The following is a 24,886-nucleotide window of genomic DNA, read 5'->3' as shown; positions in this document are numbered from 1 at the left end:
AACAAGAAGCGCGAAAACAACGCAAGCCACTTACCAACACAACAGCTTTCACTCGCTCCAAAAAGTTATAAATAGACCTAAATAAGTCGATAAATAGACAGATAAAGAACTTCTTCGCCGCTACGTTTTGAGTGGTCGATAGTTTGAACTTAAGGCTACGGCAAACCGCAAAATCAACTCCGTTTTCACACGATCTTCATAACTGTAACAACCTCCCATTCAAAGTTAATACCCACACTTTTGCTGAGAGCGGACGGTTAGCGATTCAAATTCGGGGGTTTGCCAAAAAAATTGAACTTAGGTTTGCAGAAATATGCTACCTTTGCCCTAATTTCTTGTATTGCAGAAGATGACATCAGATCTTTTATCTCAAATAACCAAACCAACTCAATTCAAAATTCCAATATATGTTTATTTCCAACTTAATTTTTTCTTTTCAAGGGACATTTTTATGGCGCAAAATTAAATCAACAAAAATATAGACAGTAAATTTCGTCTTAGCCTTCAACAAAATAAATTTTGTCTAAAAATTTAATCTACATGCCCTTCCTGCTGTTTAAAATTTTAAAAAAAATGTAGGTAATGACTGAATACTATCATCGCATTTTAACAAGGCCTAGTTTCAATTAGACTCTTTCTGACAAACTGTTATTTTTTCTCGCATTAAAATAAAAATAGGTAAAATATCACAATGTATCAACTACTATACACAATAACAGGTTGTTATTTATTTTAAATAGACAACATTAAATGCATTAATAACTTGATAATTCCTCTAAAAGATGACATGCATTGTTGCCAATGCTATGGCATATGAAAAACATTCAAATGAATGTCCTTACGGGGCGTAGAGGGGGATACCATCGGGTACAACGAAATACCTTACTAATTAAATTTAACAAATGAGCATGTACAAATTGTCATGATAGTTTCTTTTAAAATAAGGTAATTTCAGATTTTTGTACATAAATTTTAACATAATCAACTAAGCAACACAAAGTACACACAAATGTTTTGCTGCTTTTATGTGTTTTGAGGGTGAGAGAAGTCCTGACCCATGCAACTATTGATCTATCATAGTCCACACTTCTCTCAGCCTCCCAAGAATATTTTGTTTTTCAACTAGAATACAGGTAATCATAATTCCCTACAGACAGTGGAAAATTACTGGGGTACTAGTATCAATGAAAAAAAGGAGGAGATATATTACATTAACACTTAGCTTGCAAGTAAGTTTAAACAATGATTTGTAATCTGCATTCTGATTACAGAGTTCTTTCCTAAATGAAGGTTTCAGGTTCCTCGATGGTACAAAATAATGCAAAAAATTTTAATCATTGGAGAGCTGGCTTGTTATATATGTAATGAATTCAAATTAAATAACATAACTTCTTTTGTACAACTGAGTCAACAAGGGCTGATTGTGCTTGTACTCTGACTTAATAGGACTATCTATCACTTTTTTCAAATAGAAAAATGGCTTTTCTTTGTGGAGTAATGACGTCAGAATGGCCCAACAACATTCTGAGAAAGCTGAACTCTTGAAGTTTCCCCTTTGTGTTATTAACAGCTCCTTTAAATTGAAAATCTACATGGAAGGAGAGAATGCTTGCTACCTTGAAAAGAGAGCAAAATTAAAAGAAAATCATTTTTTCTGATGCATCTCAGCTGGTTAGAACCCTTAATATTTGAATCTGATTGGTTCACTACATGCTCATAACTGGTCCAGCTCCTTACAATACAGACCATGGTCCAGAATTTTATCTGCTCCAGCAACAGCAAATTGAAATTGTTGCAGAAAGAAAGAAAATCATCAGAAGCAAATCAATAAGTTATTTATCAGTAGAGTCCCTTGGTCTTAAATATGATAAAGGGCCTTCAACCTCAGCCATACTCAGGACCTCTAGCACAATTTTTTCCAGACAAACCTCCCACTTGGTAAATAAAATATCAATGATAATAACTTTTTAAGTCATGACACTGTCCTCACTTTGAAAGGTCAAGTTACTAGTTAGAAACTCAGAATCCAGTTGGATGTAAAGTTTGATGGATACATTTACATGACTGAGATAAAATAAGGTTCCCTGACATACACTTCTCCAATAAATAAGCAGCCTAAGCTAAGTGGTCCCTTCTCCCCACCTACCCCACCATGACCATCGTAGCATTTAACAAAACAGAAAAATTGTTGAAAATAAGGGCAGCCAGATTAACCCACATATATTGGTCAAGAAAAAGCTCCACAACAGACCTCTTTCAAGAATTTCATGTTTGAAAACAACAGCCAGAGTTTTCAGTCAAAGTGAGGCAAATGCAAACTAATTTACATGCACATAACTAAGGAAATACTTATCATGTCCACTATCATGACAGGTCTACGTTGCTACATTTCATGGCACTATGTCCTGTTGTCACAAGTATTAAATATGATCTACATACACCCACAACATTCTCTTTAGTAGGTCTACTGAGTTTCTCAGATGTTACATTGATACACAATTAAATTATATCGAAAGAAAACCCCCTATCCTTGATCTACCCATTGAATCAAGCTGAGTCTACTAACTTCAGTAACAAATTAAAGTCACTTCAAAAATATTATTTATCTTCAAGACAGAATAATTGATATTCTTGTTTGGAGAATTAATATTTGCGAAAGTATTATATGCAAATAGACATCCTGCATAATGTAAGTGCCACTCACTTTGAAGGTCAAGTAAATGAGTGAATGGTTTGCCTTGAACTTAATGATGCCAGTGTCTCTTGGGTAACTTAGTATCATCAACTGAGTTGATAATGTAAAATTGGCCACTTTAAAGAATTAAAAGCTGACGTTTCAAGCATTAGCCCTTCCATCTCTCTAATGAAAGGCTAATGCTTGAAATATCAGCTTTTAAACTCTATTGTAGTGGCAAATTTATGTTATCAACTCACTTGATAAAACTAAATTACCTTGTTATACTCTCCCACTGACACAGCACCACAGTTTCTTTAGAAAGTTACCCCCTTTATTCCTTTGAATTAGCAACTCGCTTTGTCCTTCATTAGAAACAAAGTCTTCTTCATTGACATAGATGATTTGCAAGCACTTTAAATAAATAAATAAATTTTATCATTCAACATAAAATAAACTTCAAAAGAACTAAAGCCATAGCCATATGTGGAATTTAAAAGAATGTAATCTACTACAGCCTTCCTTGAGATTTTTTCCAATCAATGCAAATTTATTGCATTTTTGAAGTTTCTTGTGTCATTCTTAACAGCCTGTGACCAAGGGAGCTTAATCACAGGCTTAAGGTGATTCCTCAGTATTACACTGTGCATCCTGTAATATTCATAAAAATCACATAATCAGGCAAATACGCTTGCCCGCATTCCACGAACATGGTATTGTTTTTCAACCAATGGTTCAAGTAAAAAGGTGCAATGTCCTTTAGCTCTTAAATGAACATGGTGACCTAAATTTTTTATTGCATAATTTTGGTGTACAAATTATCCCCTTCAAATTGGAGGAATTAAAAAAAATTAATTGAAGGGAAAACAAGACATAGCTAAAATCCTGTGTGAAGCACATTACTTGACGACACAAACTTTTTGTAAGCTTGAAAGCCATGACTCGAAGAATGTTTTGAATCAATGTTGTTTGTGATTGTGTGATTTTTTCATGCGCTCAAGACCTTCTATCTATCAAGTTTTTTTAATTGTTACTTTAGAAACCCTCGCTTCCAGCTACTGCAAAATTTACCATGAACAGATAAAAATTAATAATGTGCATGATAGATGCCAGTACAGGCATAAATGGGGTGAGTTTGGCCTGTTATATCTCTTTCAAAACAGACATTGGATAGGAACACTTAAGGAAAGTTAAAAAAAAAAGGTTTGTTAGATAACTTTTTTCCTGAGCAGTCACCTTGATTAATTGGTTATTGTTATATATTCTACTTTCTGCCAATTTGATCAATAACTTGTATGAGGTGAAATTGCCTTAACTTACATGACCCAGTCCCTTAACCCTATAACTTCCAGAAGTGATTAACATGTAACTTCTCCCTATAATATCCATACATTATTCAGCAAACAGGTAATGAGAATACCCAAATCATCGGGTAGAAGTTGTTACCTTGATCTAACACCGAATTCATGTAACCAATAAACAGGGATAAGTGTTGCATAGAGGGGACAATTAACATTCAAATCTTGGGAATTAAAGGGTTAACAATTACACATCCACAAGTGACCAATATGCAATTTCCTTTTACAAAATCAATGCACCTTCAATCTTCAAGGTCATAACAAGAAAGCAATTTCAACTAAGGAAAAGTACTGTTTGATTTCACACGATACTCTGGGAGCCATAGCTCAAAAGCTTCTAAGAAATGTATGATATACAGTGCCGCAAATTGACATGAAGCTCCTAGGAGTGAAATGTTAAATAAATCAAACTTGCCAGGTCTGAAATTCAACTTTACTTGAATAGAAGCAACCAGAGCTAGCACCATTTGCATGTCAGCCAAGGATTGACCATGACTCTGACCACTGCTCACCAGGATCTGATGCATAATACATGTCTTAAGACGCCTCACTTTGTCTTGGTATCCGTTGACTTCTGCATCAGCTGTAAAAATATTTCATCTGTTCCCCCAAAACAGGAAAGTGTTAAATATACAATTCCAATAATTAAAACATACCATCTCACCATTGCAGACATGTACAGAAGAACTGACGAACAGATTGTGAACAGAAGCCAGAAGATGAGCCCTTTTTTAAACAGATAACTCACAGCTAACTGGATCTCATTCTGTTGTTCACTCGCTATTTCAGAAGGGGGGCCAAAATATTTCTCCTTGGTGTAAAATTTTCTCAGTCTATCCTCTTTCTGCATCCATTGCTTACAGCACCATTCTTCAAGACCTTGTGTATCTTGCGGAAGTGCATCATTGGAATATCGCTGAATGTGAAAATGAATTTCACTTGGTACATTTCCTTTCAGTAGATCAACTTCTTCAAAACAATAATTTTCAGAATAGCCAACGGTGACATCAAGAATAGCATCTAGATTCCCTTGACGAAGTTTCTCAACACAGTATGTGAAGCCACGTACACGTGGATGTAGAACATAGTCATAAAAGGGAAGATTATTTTTTGTTGCAAAGGAATCACTCTTCTGTTTGCTAGCCTCCTCAAAGTTGGTACCCTCAGGAAACAAGAGTAGCTGAAGACTATCTGATGAATTGACAAAGTAACTGAGAACTGAATTAAGGTAGCTTTCATCTCTCTCCCAACGGCGGTGCAAGAAAATGTAAAGGGCATTCTGCATGGCCCAACCTGAAAATAAGCACAAAATTCTTTAAAACAATACCTGGCAATTCTACTGTACACCAGAATTTACCAATTTAGAAAAAAATGAAGTGTCTCCTCAGCTGTTTGACTGTATAATCACCTTTCCTGAAATCAATTTACTGAATATAACTCAGCAACTTAGCGATATAAGTAACATTAACATTGTTGCTTAAAGAGTACTTTCTAAACCGAAGAAGAATTATAAAATGTCTGCTTGAAAAATCTTGTTTATACACTTTTTTGATAATGAACAGAAAATGTCGAGGGCTGAATTTTTCTCAGACTTCTTTTTTCCTTTTCAATCTACACTTTCTCTCCCAAGATAATTTACCCTACTGTCTGTAATAAAATTCTTATAATGCTAGTTTGGAGAATTTGGTATTGAATCAACAAATTATCTCCTAGTTGATATACGTCTTTTATAATTCTCATGACCTTTCTGCTTGATATTATATTGATATTGTGAGGAGAAATTATGTCTTGGTCACCCATGGGAGCTTAAAGGTCAATAGCCCAAGTATAAAGCATAAGATGTTAACTGAACCTTAACCCTTTAACCTCCCAAGATCTCATTAGTAAGTCTCCTTACTATCTACCATATAGATCTTCTGATGTTAGTTTGGAGAATTTGGTATTGGATCAACTAATAATCCCATAAATAAGATTTTTTGTTCTTCTCATGACTTGTCTGCTTGATATTGTATTGATATTGTACAGAGAAATTCTATCTTAGTCAATCATGGGAGTTGAAGGGTTAAAGAACAAATGCCAGCCATACTGCTCACAAGCAGAAATGTCAGCTATATGGTAAATCACATAATAGTACATAAAGATTCCTTTACTGACAGCCAAATTTCTATTCAATGCAACCATTTCATAATTTTAGGTCCCTAATGGCAACTTTGTTAAAAAAAAAAAAAAGTTGATCTTGAAACCAAAATTTATAGCAAAATGATGAAAATACTTACCTGGACCAGGAATATGTTTGAGTTCACGTTTCATTATTATCTTCTCGTGCTTCAACTCGCCATATCGTGCCACAAAACTCCAAAAGAACATCCAATCAAGTCGGCATCTGTGGTTCATGATGATAACAGAGTTCTCACTCTTTGGAGGCTTGTCCCCAGTGACTACAATCTTGACTCCAAACATCATCTCTGTGCATTGAGAGAGGAAAATAATTATCAGTGATTTAACTCAAATTTCTTCTTCTAAAATTCAAACCAGGTCAAGTATAGCTATACGTAAGTTGATATCATCACAAAGAACATCCATTAATGGAAAATTTATTTTCATTTTAAGTTCCATGATCTTTTGGCTTTTACATAAAAGAAGGTATACTATATCTTCATCAGTGGCAAGGAGACATAAATTGATCCTGGGAAAACTAACAAGAATCTTGGACAGCACATTCCCAAATGTTTATTTTCTTGTTATATTAGTTAGGGAAAATTTTGTGTTCAACCTGTTTTTGACAGTGAATAAAAAACATGTCTTAGAGCAAAAAAAGAGTGCTAGAAACATTAACCTTTCCTGATCACAAAACATATTCAGGTTTGAAACTAATTCAGTTGTCTAACAAAGCTGGCTGCCAAGCAACTACAAAAAATTATTTAGAGCAACACTAAATCGTGAAAAAAAAATGAAAACAACTAGTTCATTAATATGACTACAACATTCAGAGTACAAATTGGAACTTGCATGTTTCACAGTTCACTACTTTGTTTTGTATTGCAGCTGTAAAACAAAACCAAGCACACCTTTCTCAAGCAAAAAAAGCATTGTGAGTTAAGTTAAAAACAGGGCAAAAGAAGGGCTGATAATATAATCCCTCTATAAAATAATCAATGTCATGATTAAAAAAAAATCTGATCATCCAATTTCAGGTCACAAAACATGGAACCAAAAAAATTGCAAGAAGTTTCAGAGCCTCATGTCAAATTGGGTATAGTTGCCATACTTCAAGAAGTACTATTAATTCTTAAGCCAAAACGCCTTCCAGTGGTACTTAGTTCATCTTCATAGGGTGTTGACTGACTTTACAGCATTTACTAACCAGTTAACAAAGAGCAAAGTATTATTTCTGCCAGTTTTGGTTTTAGACTGTAACAAGTTTTGATAAGTCATCATGTTGTGGCATTTGGCAATTGGCTCCTGATGACATAACAGTATGTACTAAATGGTCCAAATTCAGTCTTTTAAAAGCCAGTGTGAGAAAATATACCCAAGCATGGAAATCTAAGTACTGCAGTTTTGTTTTCCCACAGACACTAAGTGATGTCTCATTCCCTGAATTTTAAAAATTAAGTAATTGGGCAATCTCCTCATGATACTACCCTTGACTTACGTTACTTTCTGAAATTCTCACATGAACATATAGAGATGCAACACTAGATGAAAAGATGTCCGCATAACCTCGTCAGAATCCGTCCCAATTTCACAATTTTTTTTTTTGCTATCAAATAACTGTATACATAGCGAAGTATGTGGTTAGATAGAAATCTTACCTATTTTTATCACATGCTTATCAATATCATTGTTTTCTTTAGTAACTTGATCATCTCATGAAATAACGCAAAGGACGCCACCCCCTCACAAAAGTACAACAATAATGTAAATAAACCGTGTTGTCATGAATTATTTAATGTAACCATGAGACATTCAATAATGATACTTGTTTCTAGTGATATCTAGACAGGAATATCTCTCTGAAACCATTATAAGCTGAATCAACCCTGGTAATCGAGCGGAAACACTCACCCAGAAGGGCCTTTTGACGCACAAACACGACGTTGAAGGTGGAAGTAAGTTGAGGAGGGTTGCGATCCGAAAGAAAAAAACAGCAAATCCGTTATTCATAAAAAAAGAGACAAAAAATTTTTCAGATTAGCAAAAACTGAATAAAAAAAAAAACGCTCATGAGCTGTAGTAATTTAAAAACTGCTTTCCAATATTCCTCACCGGCGGTAAGATCAGCCATAACGAACACAATCGATCATTTGCCCATCGAAACCACTGCGGCCGCAGCCATAACAGCGGAATTGTCGGCCCCATGAGAAACAGAGAGCCGAAAAATGAACAAAAAAAAAGAGCCAAATTGTAGATTAAACCTCCAAAGAAGTTTCTCAGCATTTTGAAAATCCTTAACACTGTTAGTACAATTAGGGAAAGCGAAGAAAGTATTGATGCGAGAAAGCGTGACACGAGCAAGTATAAGCGTGCGGCGACACAGACTGCAGCTGGATTGTGAGGTGTGCGGGCTCTAATGAAAGGCTCGCAGTGGATTGTGGGTTGCTAAGGAAGCATGAAGGATACATTTTTGTTCATGTCTATTATCGGTGTTATTTTTCACAGTATTATGCATTTTTTGTTTGATTGTTCGTTTTTTTTTACTTTTTTTCTTCTGGAATACCGATGGAAGCCTCTCTGAACAAATATTATCATCATCTACGTTTATTAAGTTGGTAAAATCTGTACAGACATCACACCAACTATTATTATACAAAAATATAAATATATATAATACTTAGATAAAATTAATAAAGAAATTCGGATAGTAATTTTATAACTGTATAATATATATTATGAGAATATAAAATAATAATGCCTAGTGATTGTTAACTAAATAGGGGAGTAGCTTGGAGTAAAAAACAGCCAAGGAGTTTGACTCAACTGTTTCCGGGGGTAGATTATTCCATAATCTTGTGGTCCTTAAGAAAAAGGAACAAAAATAAATGTTCTTTGTCGCCATATCTTGCCTATATTTATGACGATGACTCCCTCGAGTTCTAACTTCATATTGGGGTTGTAATTAGTTATTTACATCAATATCAATTTGTCCACTGCTCATTTTATATAAAAGGTTTAGACGAGTCAGTTCTTCTGAATTCTAAGCTCGCCCAACCTATATCAAATTTGAAGCATTTCAGTAACGCTAGCTGTTGGATGATAGTTGTTGAAGCAGAGCCGAACCCCTTTTCTTTTCTCTGTCCCATTTCAATGTTCAAAATAGACGAACACCGATAAGAGTTAATCTTCTTTATTTGCGAACAACAACAAAACTCGAATAATAACTCTCTGCTCAAAGGCACGTGTTTACCATCATTGGGAATTGCGAAACCCCCCCCCCCCCCCTTAGACCTAAATGTAGCGCAATAACTCGAGTATAGTGTCTAGAACTTAATAATCAAGCAACAACTAAGGAATGTTGGGGGTCACCACACCATGGTATCTATACATTAGATACCAGTTTAGTTGTGCAATTCCCTGTTCAAGAGCTTCCTTTCCATCTAACATGAGGATTTCAACAGTGTAGCTTCATTTCTTCCCTATACTTTGTACAACACTGCATTACTGGGAACCCCTCTCTCTCTCTCGATCTCTCTCTCGATCTCTCTCTCGATCACTCTCGAAGGCGATCTGTCCGTTTAACTCGAGCTTATCCGTCCGTTTTATTCAGTATATTATTTCAAACCATTCTTTGTAGAAGAATCAGTCTCATGAGGCTGATTAGAAAACGAATTAATTAATCTTTTATTCCCTTAGACTGACTGGCTTCTAATTTCTCCTTTCAATATCACCCTTGAAATAATTATAAATAATAAATAATAATAATAAATAATTATAAAGATCACGAGAATAAAGGAAATGATCACCAATCGAAGAAGCTCCTGATTGTTAGCACCATGGGAAATGTAAAGATAACAGAGAATATTAATAAACGGTTGAGAATATATGAAACATTACTGCGAGGATCACTTTCATTCACGTCTTTATCCGCAGTTCAAATATATGACTTTCATATATTCTCAACCGTTTATTTCATCACTTCACGGGTTTATTTAGAACCAACATCATGATTAGCTCCCAGTTGGCTTGTTAGCTCAATTGGTAGAGCGCTGCACTGGTATCGCAGAGGTCATGATTTCAAATCCCGTACAGGCCTGAATTTTTTTTCAGGCCTTATTTTCACTACTGCCTATGTAGTGCACATTACTGCGAGGATCACTTTCATTCACTTCAAGAGAATATTGATGTTAGCGTAACGAAGAGAAAAGTCGGAAAGATGTTCGGGGGGCTGCAACCTGTATTCAGATCTTGGTCTTAACACTACACGCAGGCCGAGGCCCCGAGCATTTGGTGGGTTCTTGTTCCTGCTTCGAGGTTATTTTTCACTCCGGAACAGCAGGAAAAGTTGACTTTCCCAGTTCCGCTTCGACGCACAACAAATAGCCGTCTCGAGATCTTTCTATTCGTAAACAATTTACAGACAAAGGAGATCGGGAGGGTGGCAATATGATAATACCTGGCACGTGATTAAGCCCAAAATTAAACGTTGTACGAGGCGCGTGAATCTACATAAAGGTGAGGAGATCCCAGGTTATCCTTTAAGCGTAAATGAATGTTTAATGTACACGTGACGCGTTTTTTTTTCGATTTTGTGCGTGAAATTGGATTAGAACCATTTCTCCCGCCCGCTTGAATTTTATAATTGGACTTTGGGCATGAGGATCGTGACACTCCTGTTTTAATTATTACACAACAACCTCTTCTTCCCACGCCCGGAACACTGAGCTAAAAATTGCACTTATATAACCACAAAAAAAATTAAACAGGTCTCAGTTGACTTCCTTGGTCACGCAAGTGTCTCACAATTACCCAAGGTCGCCATTCTTATGATATTTTAGGGTACGAATTGTCCTACAGAAATGCGTTGTATAATTTTTTACATTTTAATCAAGGGCGCAAAATAATCGTGAATGATGTTATAAGATTCAGAGAGCCAGAGCATGCAAATTGACCCAACAGATCGCAAACTTTTATCAAAATAAACGACTCTAAACAATAGTTTGACTCATTTCGTTTGCATGGCTTTCTTTGCTCGTTGAAGTTGCTACATTGTTCTTACTTCTAGGTTTGTGATGGCATTTTGAAAAACCTCTTATTAAAAAAAAAAGAAGAGGTTTATTGATCGTGCATAAATATTATTACCAGCCTAGACGCGAGTTTTCCTTACTAGCGTTTATTGTCCAAAAAATATAATATTCTTCGTTCCTTCCCAACCATACTTTTTGTTTTCAGTGGTGAAAATATATGATTGGCGCGCCAACACTTATTGCCGGTGTCAAATTGAAACAAGACAAAATCTAAGCTTTGAACTTGTATATCATCACAGAGAACAATAGAAGCCCCGTGGGTCGTCATTTACACTGTACTAAGTATGTTAATTTTTACTCAATAAATTCGTGGTATGGTCGACAGGTGACTCAATTTAACTGCGAGTGATGTTTAGAGCAAATACCAATTTAATTTAGACTTATGAACATAAACATTTGACCGTTTTTTCCAAAGACAAAGACAAATAAACAGCAAAGCTAAGTTAGAGTTGAATGTTTGATATGTAAATCGTTTCGAGGCAATCGCAAGAGCATAAGCTCACGCCCTGAAGCTCAACAGCTGTTTCGTAGAAGGTTCGCCAAAATAAGTTTTCGGGCATGCGATGGCGATCTTCTGGCGACGAGGAAGATAGCTTAAGTATGTATTATTACGGATTTTCCTTTACTTAAGACCTATGAACTTCGATCAAGCTGTTGTAAATGGCCATAGGTCGCGACAGTTGTTACCGACTGTCGCTCTCGCTTAATTTACAGCCGCACTGAGAAAAATACAGCTGTACACTATATGTATTTTGTAAACGAAGTTTAAAGAGTCGGTTGCCCTGCGACGAAAAATTGGTACCGCGATGGCTGAAAGACAGGTGAATAGTTATCTAAAAACGATTATTAGCTCAACTCACCCAATAACGTCTACGTGATTCCACACAACAGCTAGTTACATGAAACAGAGAAGGAAGAATTATTCAAAATATTTTGCTCGAAATGCATAGGAAGTGAAGCTACAAAACTTAACTAAAACAGAGCAATGAATTAAGTTTCGACGACCAGCCGAAATTGTCTCGCTTGATTGCACGCAACTTTAAAAAATCAGTAGCAATATTATCGTGGAATAATAATAGTAAATATAGTGATACCAATAACATTAAAACCCAAAAATTAGGGAAGTAAAATATTGTGAACGATATTACTGTGGTAAGTGCTTACCGGGGGAAGAACAAGCCACCACACCGTGAGGTGGTCATTAACCCAGCGAAACCACCTCGGCCGTAAACACAGAAGAATTAAAGTCGGGCCCATGATAACGATGGTGCCGAATAAACCAGTGTAGTAAAGAAAAGCAAGGAAAATGAATCCCTTCAAACGCTGAACTGTTGCCATGGTCCCAATCCCGCTGGAGCCCGTTGAGATGTAAACCAATGCAGAGTTTCTATTCAATCGGCACCGGCAGCGTTACAAAAGCAACTGATTTCAATAACTTGATGCCTTTGAGTTTTGGTGAATAAAATTAAACGTGACATAATGCGCGATCTGCGTGCACGCAACTGCGCGGCGAATAAGCGTATTGCAACGGTTATGTTTGTTGCTTGATATCAACGAAACACGGTATCATTGCTAAAAATGACCTGCTGAAATTTCCATAACTTATGGAAAACCATCTAAGCTCTTAAAAGAAACATTTCTGATGATAACATAGTACTTTACCGGTCCAATGATTTTCTTTGAGGGTAAGCATTAAAAAAGACAATTAAGGAAAAAAGCACACAAAAAAAAAAAGGCTAAAAGTCATTTTGACACTTTTGTGTACCTTACTTTTATGGTAATTCATGAAAAGTATGTTTCCATGTTGACATACGCAACCCAACCCAGGCTTCTCTCGTTTTTTGTGGCTATTGCCACCTACTGGAGGCGGAGCCACAAATGTCGTCGAGATGAGTGAGTAAGTGAGTGTAACAATAGAATTCTGATTTTAACCCAATTTGGCCCGATGTTTTCCGGTACCGGCTTATTGTTTTTTTTTTTCGGAGTATCTTAGTATTTCGACATTCGCACTCGATACACAGTTGAGTTCTCTCCTTTTGTGATTTCTGGCTTAAAGCCACCAGTGCATTATGTTTTCAGTTCTTGCTGTGACACTGCGGAAGACAGAAGAGGACGACAACACCCCACAATCATTTCAGGATTACACGCGACTAAAAAATAAACAAACCTTTCCAAGCAGAAATATCTTAATAGGTGTGATCGGCACATCGTGAAACTTAGTGGAATTTTTTTTTTATTTTTCTATAAAGAGAGTGCATTTTACCGTTTAAATCAGCGAGTTATGTAGATCCGAAGATACAGTCTTTTCAGTTCTTACCGTGACACCACAAAAGACGGTAAACATCTCAAATGAAATTTCACAGTGGCATCCACCGACGCATAATTTAAATCAAACCTTTTCCTCAGTGGCAGAAATAGCTCAACAGATGTGATCTATAAACCATTGACGCTTTCTTTAAAAAGAGAGCATTTTTTTGTTTGAATCACCGACTTATGCCGAAAAGAGCCGCCAATTAAGCTTCGAAATACGGTGTATCTTGAGATATCTGCAAGGAAACGAATGCCATGAGTAATTCAACAGAATGATGGAACGGAGGAACGGTGGGACGGTAGAACGCTGGAACGGTGGATCAGCGGAATAGTGGAATATCTTATGACACGGAATGCCTTTTTGTAAGAAACAAAAGTCTAAAATATTTATTTGCAATAAAATAAGAAATTATTTATAGTAAACAGGCGAAATTAAGAGAAGCATAGGTAATCATTGTTTGAACCTAAAGGATAAGGGAACAATTAGGCTTAAGAGCTGGCCACTTAAAATTATCATTATATTACTATAGATGTGATGATATACATTGTTATTATGCGTGAAAGGATAAAAAAAAACATGATAGAGACATACAGTTTGCTCGTACCTCTGCGGTTTCGAAGCACGTTAACGAAACGGAGCATATTCCTATTTGGAGCAAGGTTAAGTTTATTGATCGTGACCCTCACTGGTACACACGTAGGGGTTAAAGAGGCTATCCATATAAGACTTCACCCCAACAACATCAATAAGGATAGTGGACTCGAAATTCTAGGAGCGAACTAGGAGGGAACACCATCTAACAACGGGAACAATAATGTGGATCGAAATGCACCAATAGCAGCGAAACAACGTGCTGCAAATAGCGACGCGTAAACAATCGATCTCATCGCCTGATGAAGACTAGCAGTATTGCAGTCGAAACGTCGCGATCAACAAGTGACTCCATGGTGAGAAAAACGAATAAAGTTCATCTCCTATCTTACACTACGATGAACAATAACCACATATTTTATTACATTATTGTTATTATTGTTACGTGAGACAAATATTCCGGAACAATACCTTCTAGCGTCATTATACAACCTTTAATTCTTTTCAATGCCATAATATTTTTCTATATCAGTAGGCACATGCAGTATTCGACTCCCTATTTTTTCACTTCGCCACCATTGGGGTTCTCTCTCTTTGATTTTTTAACGCACCGAATATTCATTTAGTTTTGGTGCCAACTTTAGGCTGAGAATATACTTGTTGAAATGATTTCTTAAATTACAAAGAATTGCTTTTAAATTGTTACCCAACTTGCGAGGAAACACATTTAAAGCAGCTCTCAGGAGTGTTCATTGATACCATTTGTTCTCTCACAACACTCCCCTATATCGAAAAACGTAGAATAGTTAGCTTTCAGAAGAATCTAGAGGCGCCGTTTGCGCATTCAAAAATATTTCGTCTGTTCCACCACATAGAGTTAGAACAAAAAACACAATTCCGAAAAAAAGTAAGCACCATCTCAACACTGACGACGCGGCCAGAAGAAGACAAACGCAACTACTTGAAAGCACCCAAAAAACTAACTCAAACTTGTAGAAAACTCTCACTGCTTCCTCCTCGTTGTTATCTACAATTACCGACTCAACAACGGGAGTAAAATGTTTTTCATCTTGGCTGTAAAATTTTGATAGTCTTTCTTCTTTTTCACTCCATCGTTTGCTGCACCAATGCTCGAGACCTTGCGAATCAACCGGCAGTTCATCGATGGAAAATCTCTGAATGTGAAAGTGAATTTCATCTGGTATCTTTCCTTTTATTATATCTAGTTCTTCGAAGCAATAATTTTCAGAATAACCCACTGTCACATCGTAAATGGCATCTATTTTATTCCCTTGTCGAAGTTTTTCTACGCAGTGAGTGAATCCACGCACGCGAGGATGCAAAACATAGTCGTAAAGCGGAAGGTCATTCTTCTTGGCGTAATTATCACTCCAGGTTTTTGTTATCTCTTCGAAGTTAGTACCCTCGGGAAACATAAGAAGATGTAATTTATCTGGTGAACTCACAAAATATCTGAGTAACGAATTCAGGTAGCTCTCGTCCTTCTCCCAACGTCGATACAAGAAAATATAGAGCACATTCTGCATGGCCCACCCTGAAAATAAGTAGAAACGTTTTAGATACGAGGGATCAAGGGAGCTACGTCACGACTTGCCCATGCACACTGAGAACAGAGAGACTATTGCCACCAACAAGCTGTTAGTAGCCTTTGCCGTCGAGTTTCATACCATCTGTTCAAACCTGGAATGATGCGACCACCAAAAGGTCTAGGATGTAACTCGCATTGAGCACATCTATTGGTTTCCGGTGATCTTGATGTACTGGACTGTTGTATTTCTTTTCAGAATAACTACGAATAAAGGTATAATGTTTGTGTTCTGTTGATTTGCTAATAATGCAGACTTTGTTTTCAACTAGAGAAGCCTTGAAATGTATCTTTGAAACTCACAGGAAACGATTGGAGCAAAAATCATCCTACACGACGGTACGTGACCAAACATTTGGCTCTAACAGCCGCGCGCGCTGCTTCTTGTCGTTTACTACGGAGAACAATAGCGATTTGACAGCGATAAGAGTCAAACTCACAATGTTACATAGCCCCTTTAATACTCAGTATACTCCTCTTTCTCCCTCTTCCTATATTTACCCGCGTGCATCTCTCTTGCAAAAGAAAAACAAATTGGAACGAGTTACTGGCAAAGGCTTGTAAGAATTCTAATAATCACGACATTTATTTACTCACCTGGGCCAGGAATATATTTCAATTCTCTTTTCATCATGATCTTCTCATTTCTCAGCGCTAACTTGCCAGATCGCGCCATCACGCACCAAAAGAACATCCAATCCAAACGGCATCTGTGGTTCATGATGATTATGGAATTCTCGTACCTCGCTGGTTTTTCACCAGTCAAAATAATTTTCACGTCTAACATATACTCTGTATGTTGAGAAAGGAAACAATATTTCAGCTGATATTGTTTGTGGGTAAAGTCTATGCCGGAGCCAAGTGGCCCATCCAGGCGGAGATTATCCCGGTTTCCATCGCATGAAGCGACTAGGAGTGTGGAGGAATATTTGGCCTGGTTTCCCAAAGACACTGTAGATTCGCAAGTTGAATCAACAAGGGATTTATTGTAGCGTAAAAACTTCCTAACCATGTCACGGCGATGCCCACTAAACTCGCGTCCGGACAACGACTTTTTGAATCACGTGATTCGAAATTCCGGCGAGAAATTAGTATAATTAATAACTTAATAACGAAACGAGAATAAAAGTCACAAATTCTTAAAAGCTGTTACGTGCAAGTCACGCAGTCACACAACGTTCTCCACAGGTCACAGTGTGGTTCTAACTCCCCCCTGGATAGGATTCTGGTGCATCTCAAGGTCATAATTACCCCCCAGCATTTCACTAGGCTTCTCTGGAAATTCCCCAGTCCCCTTTCATACCCCTGGGTGGAGAGAGACATTGTGACAGTAATGAATTTTGCCTAAGAGCACAACACAATCCCCTGGCCAGGTGTAGAACCCAGACCACTCGACCCGCAATAGCCATTGGGTCACCTCGTCTCCCACGATATCTTAATTAACCCCTTAACTCCTAGAAGTGATTAACATGCAACTTCTCCCCACAATATCTAAACATCATCCAGCAAACAGGTCATGAGAATATTCAAACTTATCAGGTAGAAGTTGTTATCTTGATCTAGCACCAAATTCTTGTAACTTAATTACAAGGAAACGTCTCTCAGCTAAAGGGGAGAATTAGCAATCAGATCTTGGGAGTTAAAGGGTTAAAGTTGTATCGATTCACCGTGTTGTATACAATGAGACGCAGCATCATGTGCTTACTTCGCATACTGGAAGTGGCTACATCGTGACACAAAAGAGATCACCTTTTTTCCAGTATTTCAGCTTCCATATTACAAGTGGGAATTCGATGTGCAGAGTTGTCAGACATCCAAAGTTAAAGTTAAAAACAAATATAAAAGACAAACAACTTACCCAGCATTACCTTGGTAATTCAATGTGACATCCATCGAGATACATAAAAAAAATCAACAAAAAAAAAGAAATTTATGAAGTTAAAACTTTAAAAATATTTTACCCGCGACTGTGCGACCTTAAGCTCGAAGAATAGTCACTCCAGGCCTGTGTCACTCCCAAATTTGGCACGTATTACTCTAGCGTGATTTTAAACGAGACAACGAATTTTGCGACTGGAGTGAATGTTGTTTGGGCTTGAATATTAATGTAAGGTCGATACTAGCATCCCGGCAGGCCGGGCTGGCTCGGGCTAGCTCGAACTGGCTCGGGCTAGCTCGATTGTCATATAATAACGAAGATGCCGGATTTTCGTTGCGTTCAGCAACAGCGTCATGATCACGGTAAAAACCGGGCCAGCTCGGCTAACTGGGCTTGCCCGGCTCATGTATTCAAGCTCTTAGTCTGTACTAAGATTGATCGTGAGACAAATATATCGTGACGACATGATTTCCGCCGAGCTTCGCAACCCACTGGGATTATAAACACACTGTAAGATTTTACGCCGTTAACTAACGGCATAAATTCTCCCAGTCGGTATAAATACATACTGAGAGATTTTACGCCGTTAGTTAACGGCCTAAAATCTTAAAGTATGTTTATATATCGACGCAGATAGTTAGTCACGTATTACGCCGTTATCTAGTTAATTCCTGCATCCCACTCGATCCTTCAGTTTCTATGCATATTAAAACACCAAAACCACACCAAACTGGGAAATCAAACCGCTTCTATGAAATGACACGTTTGAATTCTACAACAGTAACGTAAAGAGATGTCATAGAGGCTTACCACAGGCAAACCGAGCCAAACGGTGACTAAACTGTCGTTGATGAAACGAAACCATCTTGGTTTGAGCCACAATAGTATCAGTGTAGGACCCAAAAAAAGCGGTGTTAAGATCGTAGAAGTAACAGCAAGTATTAGAACAAACAGGAAGCCCTTGATTGATCGAATCGCTACCATTTCAGTAGCGTTCACTTCTATTTCAGGTATGACAAGTTTGTCCTTTGCTCCGATTTGACATCAATGCCGAATCGAGCACAACGCATAAATTTTGACTGATTATGCTAATCAGAACCTTGCCTTTACTCAACATTTGTCACGCAATCTACAGCATCGTCGAACTGCGTTAGCTTTTGGTTTCAATTTTCAGCAATCATCAAGTGTGACTTTTCACCAAAAAATTGACTGCGCCAGGGCTATCAAAGTACCCAGTGACTGCGTAAAATGATTGAGAAGAGATCCGCTTGGCTAAATTACATATGGCAATTTTTTTTCCCCTTTCACTTCCTAAGACATCGTTCATCTCTTTAGTTGGCTGTAATTCCCTACTCTCATTTCCAAAATGTAATCGGTTTCGGCTAAATAATATTTTCTGATATTCCTGAATTATCCCAGTAGCGGCAGAACTTTAAGACTACCGCGATCTAACCGCACAGCGGTGGTAGTATTAGTGTGAGTTACGAAAGCCCCGCTCTTTTGTAAAAACGATCTGCGATTGCTGTTAATCAAAATATCTACATACATTTTCAATTACCAGACAGAACCTCTCGTAACTTGTTCCTTAAGTTGCAAAATTCCTCGCTACGTCGCAATATAAAGATATCAAAACTTCTCTCTCAAACAAAGTGAGAAACGTTCGTATGAGCTCAACCATTTGAACTTCAAAACTTGTAACGTCATGTCAGCAAGGCAAGCTTCATAATTCGCAGTTGTCAGGCAAGCAGACGAACAACACTAGTAACAGTACTGTTACAGTAACAGATATCCCCGTGTACAATCCATTGCGAAACTGAAATCCATTCTTCTCAGGAAGAGAGAGAGTTTTGAATAGGAAAGAAAACCCACAAATCGTCTGAATCAAGTCCGAACAGACTGTGTGTGCCCTTTTGTTCGTTTTCTATGCACACCAAATAGAGCGCGAAACTTGAGACAATCTAACACTTGACATGTGCGTTTCTATGCGTGCCGAGTAGAGCACGAGTAGACTTGTGGTCAATCTAAATTTAACATGTGCGTTTCCTGAGCGCCGAATAGAGTGAAACAAATCATTCCTACTTGACATGTGAGTTTTCTGTGATAGCCGAACAGATTGCGAGACAATCTTACTAGACATGTGCCTTTTCTATGGGCGCCAAATAGAACACAAAACTTGAAGGCAATCATATTTGACATATGCGTTTCTGCACGTGCCGAATAGAGTGCGAGACGTCAGGTCAACCTAACTCGACATGTGCGTTTTCTGTGCGTGCCGTGAATCCAGAGTTAGACTTGAGGCAATTGTACTTAACATGTGCGTTTTCTGTGCGTACTGAATAGAGGGCGAGACTTGAGGAAATCGTACTTAATATGTGCGTTTTCTGTGCGTGCTGAATAGAGTATGAGAACTGAAGTCAGTCTTACTTGACATGTGTGTTTTCTGTGCGTGTTGAATAGAGTGTAAGTTTTTTGACAATCGTACTTGACATATGCGTTTTTCTGAGCGTGCTAAATAGAGTGCCAGACTTGGAGTCACTGTACCTAGCATATGAGTTTTATCTGAGGGTGCCGAAAAGAGCGCGAGACTTGAGGCAATCTTACCCAGCATATGCGTTTCCTGAGCGTGCCGAATAGCGTGCGAGACTTGAAGTCAATCTTACTTGACATGTACGTTTTCTGTGCGTGCTGAATAGAGTGTGAGATCAGCAGTTAGTTCTAATGACTGGAAAGTGTGGTGCCAGTTTTTCTTCAAACACCGAAACCAACTATTTTGCAAGAGCATCTCTAATAAGCCCAGATGTAGGGCAAACAAAGACTCTGAAGAAAGGGTTCTATGTTACTTGGAATACACTAATGCTGAAATTATTCTTGTTCCAAACCAAGCTTTCGTTTTTGTATCCAAACAAAAATCGCTCGAAATCCTCTGCACTATTCATCGTATGACCAAAGACGAGAGCCACTATCACTTTATTAAGTGTCATCAGTGACTACTTTTCGAAGTTTTGTTGATAGTTTCCTACCCAAAACCAAGTGAGCCAACAAAATTGATTCAGTGTTGCTTAATTTTTAACACTACGAGGGCGGTCCACCTAAATACTGACAAATTGACAACGGGACCGAATTTATGACAAGAATTTGTGCTCCAGTCCCTAGAGCTAAGGTAATACATGGAAGACCTTACCATCTAGAAAGTCATCCTTAACTTAAAAAAGCGAAAGAAAAAGAAGATTGGGCCAGTCTCTACCAGAAATCCCCAGATGAACTGCAGGCTACCCAGTCGTGCTTTGCATGGGTGGGTAAATATTTCTCGTCCTCTTAAGGAGAATAATTTGCAATAATTTAATTTAGAAAGGCGCATTTTTTTTACTTGTTTTCGAACCCAGCTTGATATGCGTGAAGAAAGCTATCAGTTTCACACAGAACTCGGATATGAGCAAAACAGATGGATAAATTCCCTTTTAAATCAACTGTGACTAAGGAAGATAACACCTAGGAACTTGAGGTGGTGCCAGAAAACGGCGAGAAACTTTACGCGTAGAATATAAGCTGACGAAGTCGTTTCCTCTTCCGCTCCATTTGCGCTAATCTAGTTTAGCAAATGAACGTCTTTCTAAAACTAACGCTCGCATAAATGTTTGCTTTAAACACAACAAAAGAGGGATATGTTTGCGCCACATCGAGAGAACATATCAAACTCTTTCCCCAGTGCGACGAACATTTGTTTTTCTCGGTTCCAGGTGTACGCAACCACTAACCCCACGTAATGCACATGCTCTCCGTTACGAATTTTCAAAATGGAGGACTGGCCAAAGAGGGAAATAAAAAAAACAAAGCGATTTTGCAATGAATACTCAACATACACCCTCTTTAGAAAGGCGAATCCACGGAGGAAAGATACAAAACTGTATGATATTGAGATCGATATGATATTAAATCGATAATAGGGCCCGTTTCCAACTTGCTAAGAAGTGCATTTAGTTACCTTCCGCCACGATTACTAGTTTTCTTGACAGCTTTCTGAAGACAGAATACTTTCTTTCTGAAGACTTCTGATATGCTGCTATTGATTATTACACCTCGTATATCTGATTGCTCAAACACTTTGTTTACGATTGTGGAAAGGAACGACTCATGGTTCTCCGTCTTCGTCTTTACATTGCTTTGAAATAGTATAGATTAGTAAGCTGAAACGAAAAATTAATAAGGGAAGTTTACGAAAAATCCAGCAAACAAGCTTAAAAAAGGCATTTATTTAGACTTCATAATTCAACGAACTTCACAAATCTTACTTGTTTATCTTGTAAATAAACGATGGCAGATTAATTCCCGAAGCGCTTTCTGAGTTTCCCGATCCCTCTCCTACTGCTTTCACGCTTACAAAACAGGAAAAAATCAAAAGGAGGAAGATACAGCTGTTTTGAAACGCCATTTGACGAGGGTAAATCTGCTTTTTGTTCGACACTTTACATATCAAAACAAAGGAAATTTGTTCCTCTTTTTGATTCTAGCGGTACATTTTTAATTTGCGCCTGCGTAAAAGAGATATCGCCCGAGACCCTTCGCTCGGTCGTGTTTTGATCAAAAACGCCTTGTTAATTTCACGCAACCGCTCGGAGAAAAGGTAAAAATGACGAGGGAAAAACTTCACCTTCAAGTTAGAGAATTAGCGAAATAGAAAGCCACAATATTATAGTTTAATATTTCAGAGGTACATTGAGTGCTTTTTCCGTAGAGAATCCGCACGATGGTAAAACATTCGAAAATTACACTCGATTTGAGTGGGGTGTTGAAGTGGGCGTGGTCACCACATTCATGTTAAGACTATTTGTACCCCATGAGTTTGATATGTCGAACTTTCGGTTTGACCAATAATTTTCTCTCTACAGATATATTTTGTGGGCACTCGCCGAGGAAGCGATATTTTTCCTGTTCGTGGAACGGGAACGCTGTCACTATGATTCAGTTATGGATAAAGCGTTACTTGGGGACAGAGAGTTAAACATCGTTTACTTTGAAAAAATGGAATGCACTGCGTCCAAAATTGAAACATCTATCTGTGGCAGTTAAAAAAATTGAGAGGCAATTTCTAAGATCAAAGGAAATGAAGAGATTTGCGGAGACAACTCCTGGAACAATAAGATATGATGACGTCCCTTGCCTGGCAATGGTAATTCTGAAGATATGGTCGCGGTGATGCTTGTAAAAAAGCAAAAAATTGGTACTAAGATATTGTCAAGCGGCGCACACTCTTCTGGCATCCTGGTGAGTTCCATACTCGTATTGACAAAAAATGTAAAGAGAGGATTGCCCGCAATTAACTGACGGGATTCTCATTATATCTCAACAACTCAAGCCAGTTCTAGAAGAGGAACGACATGAATTTCTGTTGCGTTGAAAAGCCAGCAGAATCCCGATATCGTAGGGTATTAAAAAAAACGAAATCGTTGGCAGAGTTCTTTTAGGCTCCCAATTTATTTCTTTACTGGCTATCACACTCTTCACCTATTCAAACTTTTGTCAACTTTGGAGAATATTACTACATAAGCTTTTCCTAATATTTACATTGTCTCTCCCTTGAAAGCTTATTTCGATTACATTACAAAGCAATTTATTACAAAAATGAAATATAATAATATTAAATAAAATTTTCATCGTAAGACCTTTTTGTTGGAAAAATTCCTGTCCAATCTCATGGCGACCCGACCAATTTTTGACGTGTGATTGTCGGTTAGTACAACGTGAATCGGTTGAGAGGATCTCAGTCATCGTGCATCTGTGAGACTGTCTTTTGAATGATGATTTGATCAGTTTGAGTTAGAAGCCGCATGGTAAGGCTAGAATCTAGTCTGAATCTCTCAGCTCGAAAGCGTGAACGGCTTTGGAGCCGCGCGAGGGCATGGGACAGAGGAAGGGGAAACACACCCGCGTTAATGATACTGTCCGCGAACTCTTAATTAGGATTGCCTTACAGGTTTCTTCTCATTAATGTCGGAGTTGGATTCGTTATTAGAAGCGCTGAGTGATGCGATCCGCGGAAGCAGAATAGTGATGTTTGTTACTCCGATCCATCGCTTGCAACCTATTACATCTAAATTGTTTGAGTTATAAGCTATCGGATAGCTTGAGAACTCTAGTTTCTGCCAGATCATAAGCCTTGGTGTCATAATCAGAATCGGAAAAAATTGAACCGTTCTGATTTTTCCGACTCAGATTCCGTCGAGCTTTTGAGTCCGCTTTCTATTTTCACCGGGTCGGAGGTAGCTCACTAGTACCGAGATCTTCCACGGCGAAGCGATTGAAAGGTCTAAGTTCAATTACAATCACATGAAAGGATCTTGGAACGAGATTAGGTCAGAAGCGCTCTGACGACTTCGTCTATAATTCCGACCCCGTCTCCGTTGTCAGTGGATCCAGCCTAACGGCTGTGGAGACATTAATCATACAATGAATACAACGAATGGTTTTTTCGGCTGAAGGTGGCACTGTGAGAGGAAAACACCTTCTCCAGGCACGAAAAATTATGACTCGACCAGCTGTCAAGCCCAGACCTTACTAGTCCACAGTCCCCCGCCCTTACAACCCGGCCATCCCCACCGCGTCTCCCAGTGAGTGATAATCATCGAGGTGTCTTTCCCAAGAACACAACATATACAACTTCTTTCCCAGGGTTTCCCGGCTAATCCCTTAAAATTGTGAAAGAGCACATATTTCAGATTTTTTATCTATCCGGGATGTTGTGATTGCCAGAGTCCTTTTAGTTCCGGTTTCATCACGGAGTTGCGTCTTTGGAGATTTTAAATCCGGAATTTAAAACAAGAACATTTTATCTGAATACATTACACACTTACAATCAGTTATAGTTTTAGAAAACGTTCAATTATTAGGCAAGAGTCTTAATTTGGGCAAAAACCAAACTCATGACACCGATGTCAGTTGAATTGGGGCGAAAATTGCTCATAAAGAGTGCATCAGCGAATTAAGTTAAAACTAACATAGATCTGATTTACCGCATTCCTATCCTTTGTAGGTGAATTTGTGTTATAACTCTGATGAACACCGAACTGGACATTGTACACGTTGGAGGAAAGTGAGACGCTATAGGAACTTTTAAACACTGTTTTGACAACGCAAGACACGAGGCATATTGGAGACAAAACAGCGCCTCGTTGGAGTAAATTTCTATTTATCTGCTGTTACCTTCAGCAAATGGCTTTTCTCAGGAG

At 38.0% G+C, this 24,886-nt stretch overlaps 2 protein-coding genes across 6 annotated transcripts; both read right to left on the bottom strand.

The window, feature by feature from the left end:
• Nucleotides 1-421: 421 nt before the first annotated feature.
• Nucleotides 422-12,848, bottom strand: LOC131773068 (lysocardiolipin acyltransferase 1). 5 transcript variants are annotated; one of them, XM_059089032.2, is made up of 4 exons: nt 12,441-12,848; nt 8,101-8,110; nt 6,309-6,497; nt 422-5,325 (listed from the first exon to the last, which is right to left on the bottom strand). In XM_059089032.2, exons 1-4 carry the CDS (start codon nt 12,612-12,614, stop codon nt 4,580-4,582), a joined length of 1,119 nt encoding a protein of 372 aa, XP_058945015.2. In that variant the 5' UTR covers nt 12,615-12,848; the 3' UTR covers nt 422-4,579. The 5 variants fall into 5 exon arrangements, with proteins under 5 accessions (XP_058945015.2, XP_058945012.2, XP_058945013.2 ...); XM_059089029.2 differs by lacking the exon at nt 12,441-12,848 and adding an exon at nt 8,302-8,551; XM_059089030.2 differs by lacking the exon at nt 8,101-8,110 and having other exon boundaries at nt 12,441-12,508.
• A 1,171-nt stretch (nt 12,849-14,019) lies between these two features.
• Nucleotides 14,020-19,463, bottom strand: LOC131773085 (lysocardiolipin acyltransferase 1-like). Its single transcript, XM_059089050.2, has 4 exons — nt 18,474-19,463; nt 17,643-17,652; nt 16,382-16,576; nt 14,020-15,733 (listed from the first exon to the last, which is right to left on the bottom strand). Exons 1-4 carry the CDS (start codon nt 18,645-18,647, stop codon nt 14,985-14,987), a joined length of 1,128 nt encoding a protein of 375 aa, XP_058945033.2. The 5' UTR covers nt 18,648-19,463; the 3' UTR covers nt 14,020-14,984.
• Between the last annotated feature and the right edge of the window lie 5,423 nt (nt 19,464-24,886).

This window comes from Pocillopora verrucosa, chromosome 7, assembly GCF_036669915.1.
Source record: "Pocillopora verrucosa isolate sample1 chromosome 7, ASM3666991v2, whole genome shotgun sequence".
Taxonomy (NCBI): Eukaryota; Metazoa; Cnidaria; class Anthozoa; order Scleractinia; family Pocilloporidae; genus Pocillopora; species Pocillopora verrucosa.
Note: the sequence above shows the minus strand (reverse complement) of the source record. Positions and strands in the feature narration are given on the sequence as shown.

Coding starts and splice junctions, on each gene's coding strand:
- LOC131773068 (XM_059089032.2), bottom strand. CDS start 12,614: ATGGCAACAGTTCAGCGTTTGAAGGGATTCATTTTCCTTGCTTTTCTT. Junction 5,326..6,308: donor CAAACATATTCCTGGTCCAG/GTAAGTATTTTC, acceptor GCTTATTTTCAG/GTTGGGCCATGCAGAATGCC.
- LOC131773085 (XM_059089050.2), bottom strand. CDS start 18,647: ATGGTAGCGATTCGATCAATCAAGGGCTTCCTGTTTGTTCTAATACTT. Junction 15,734..16,381: donor GAAATATATTCCTGGCCCAG/GTGAGTAAATAA, acceptor ACTTATTTTCAG/GGTGGGCCATGCAGAATGTG.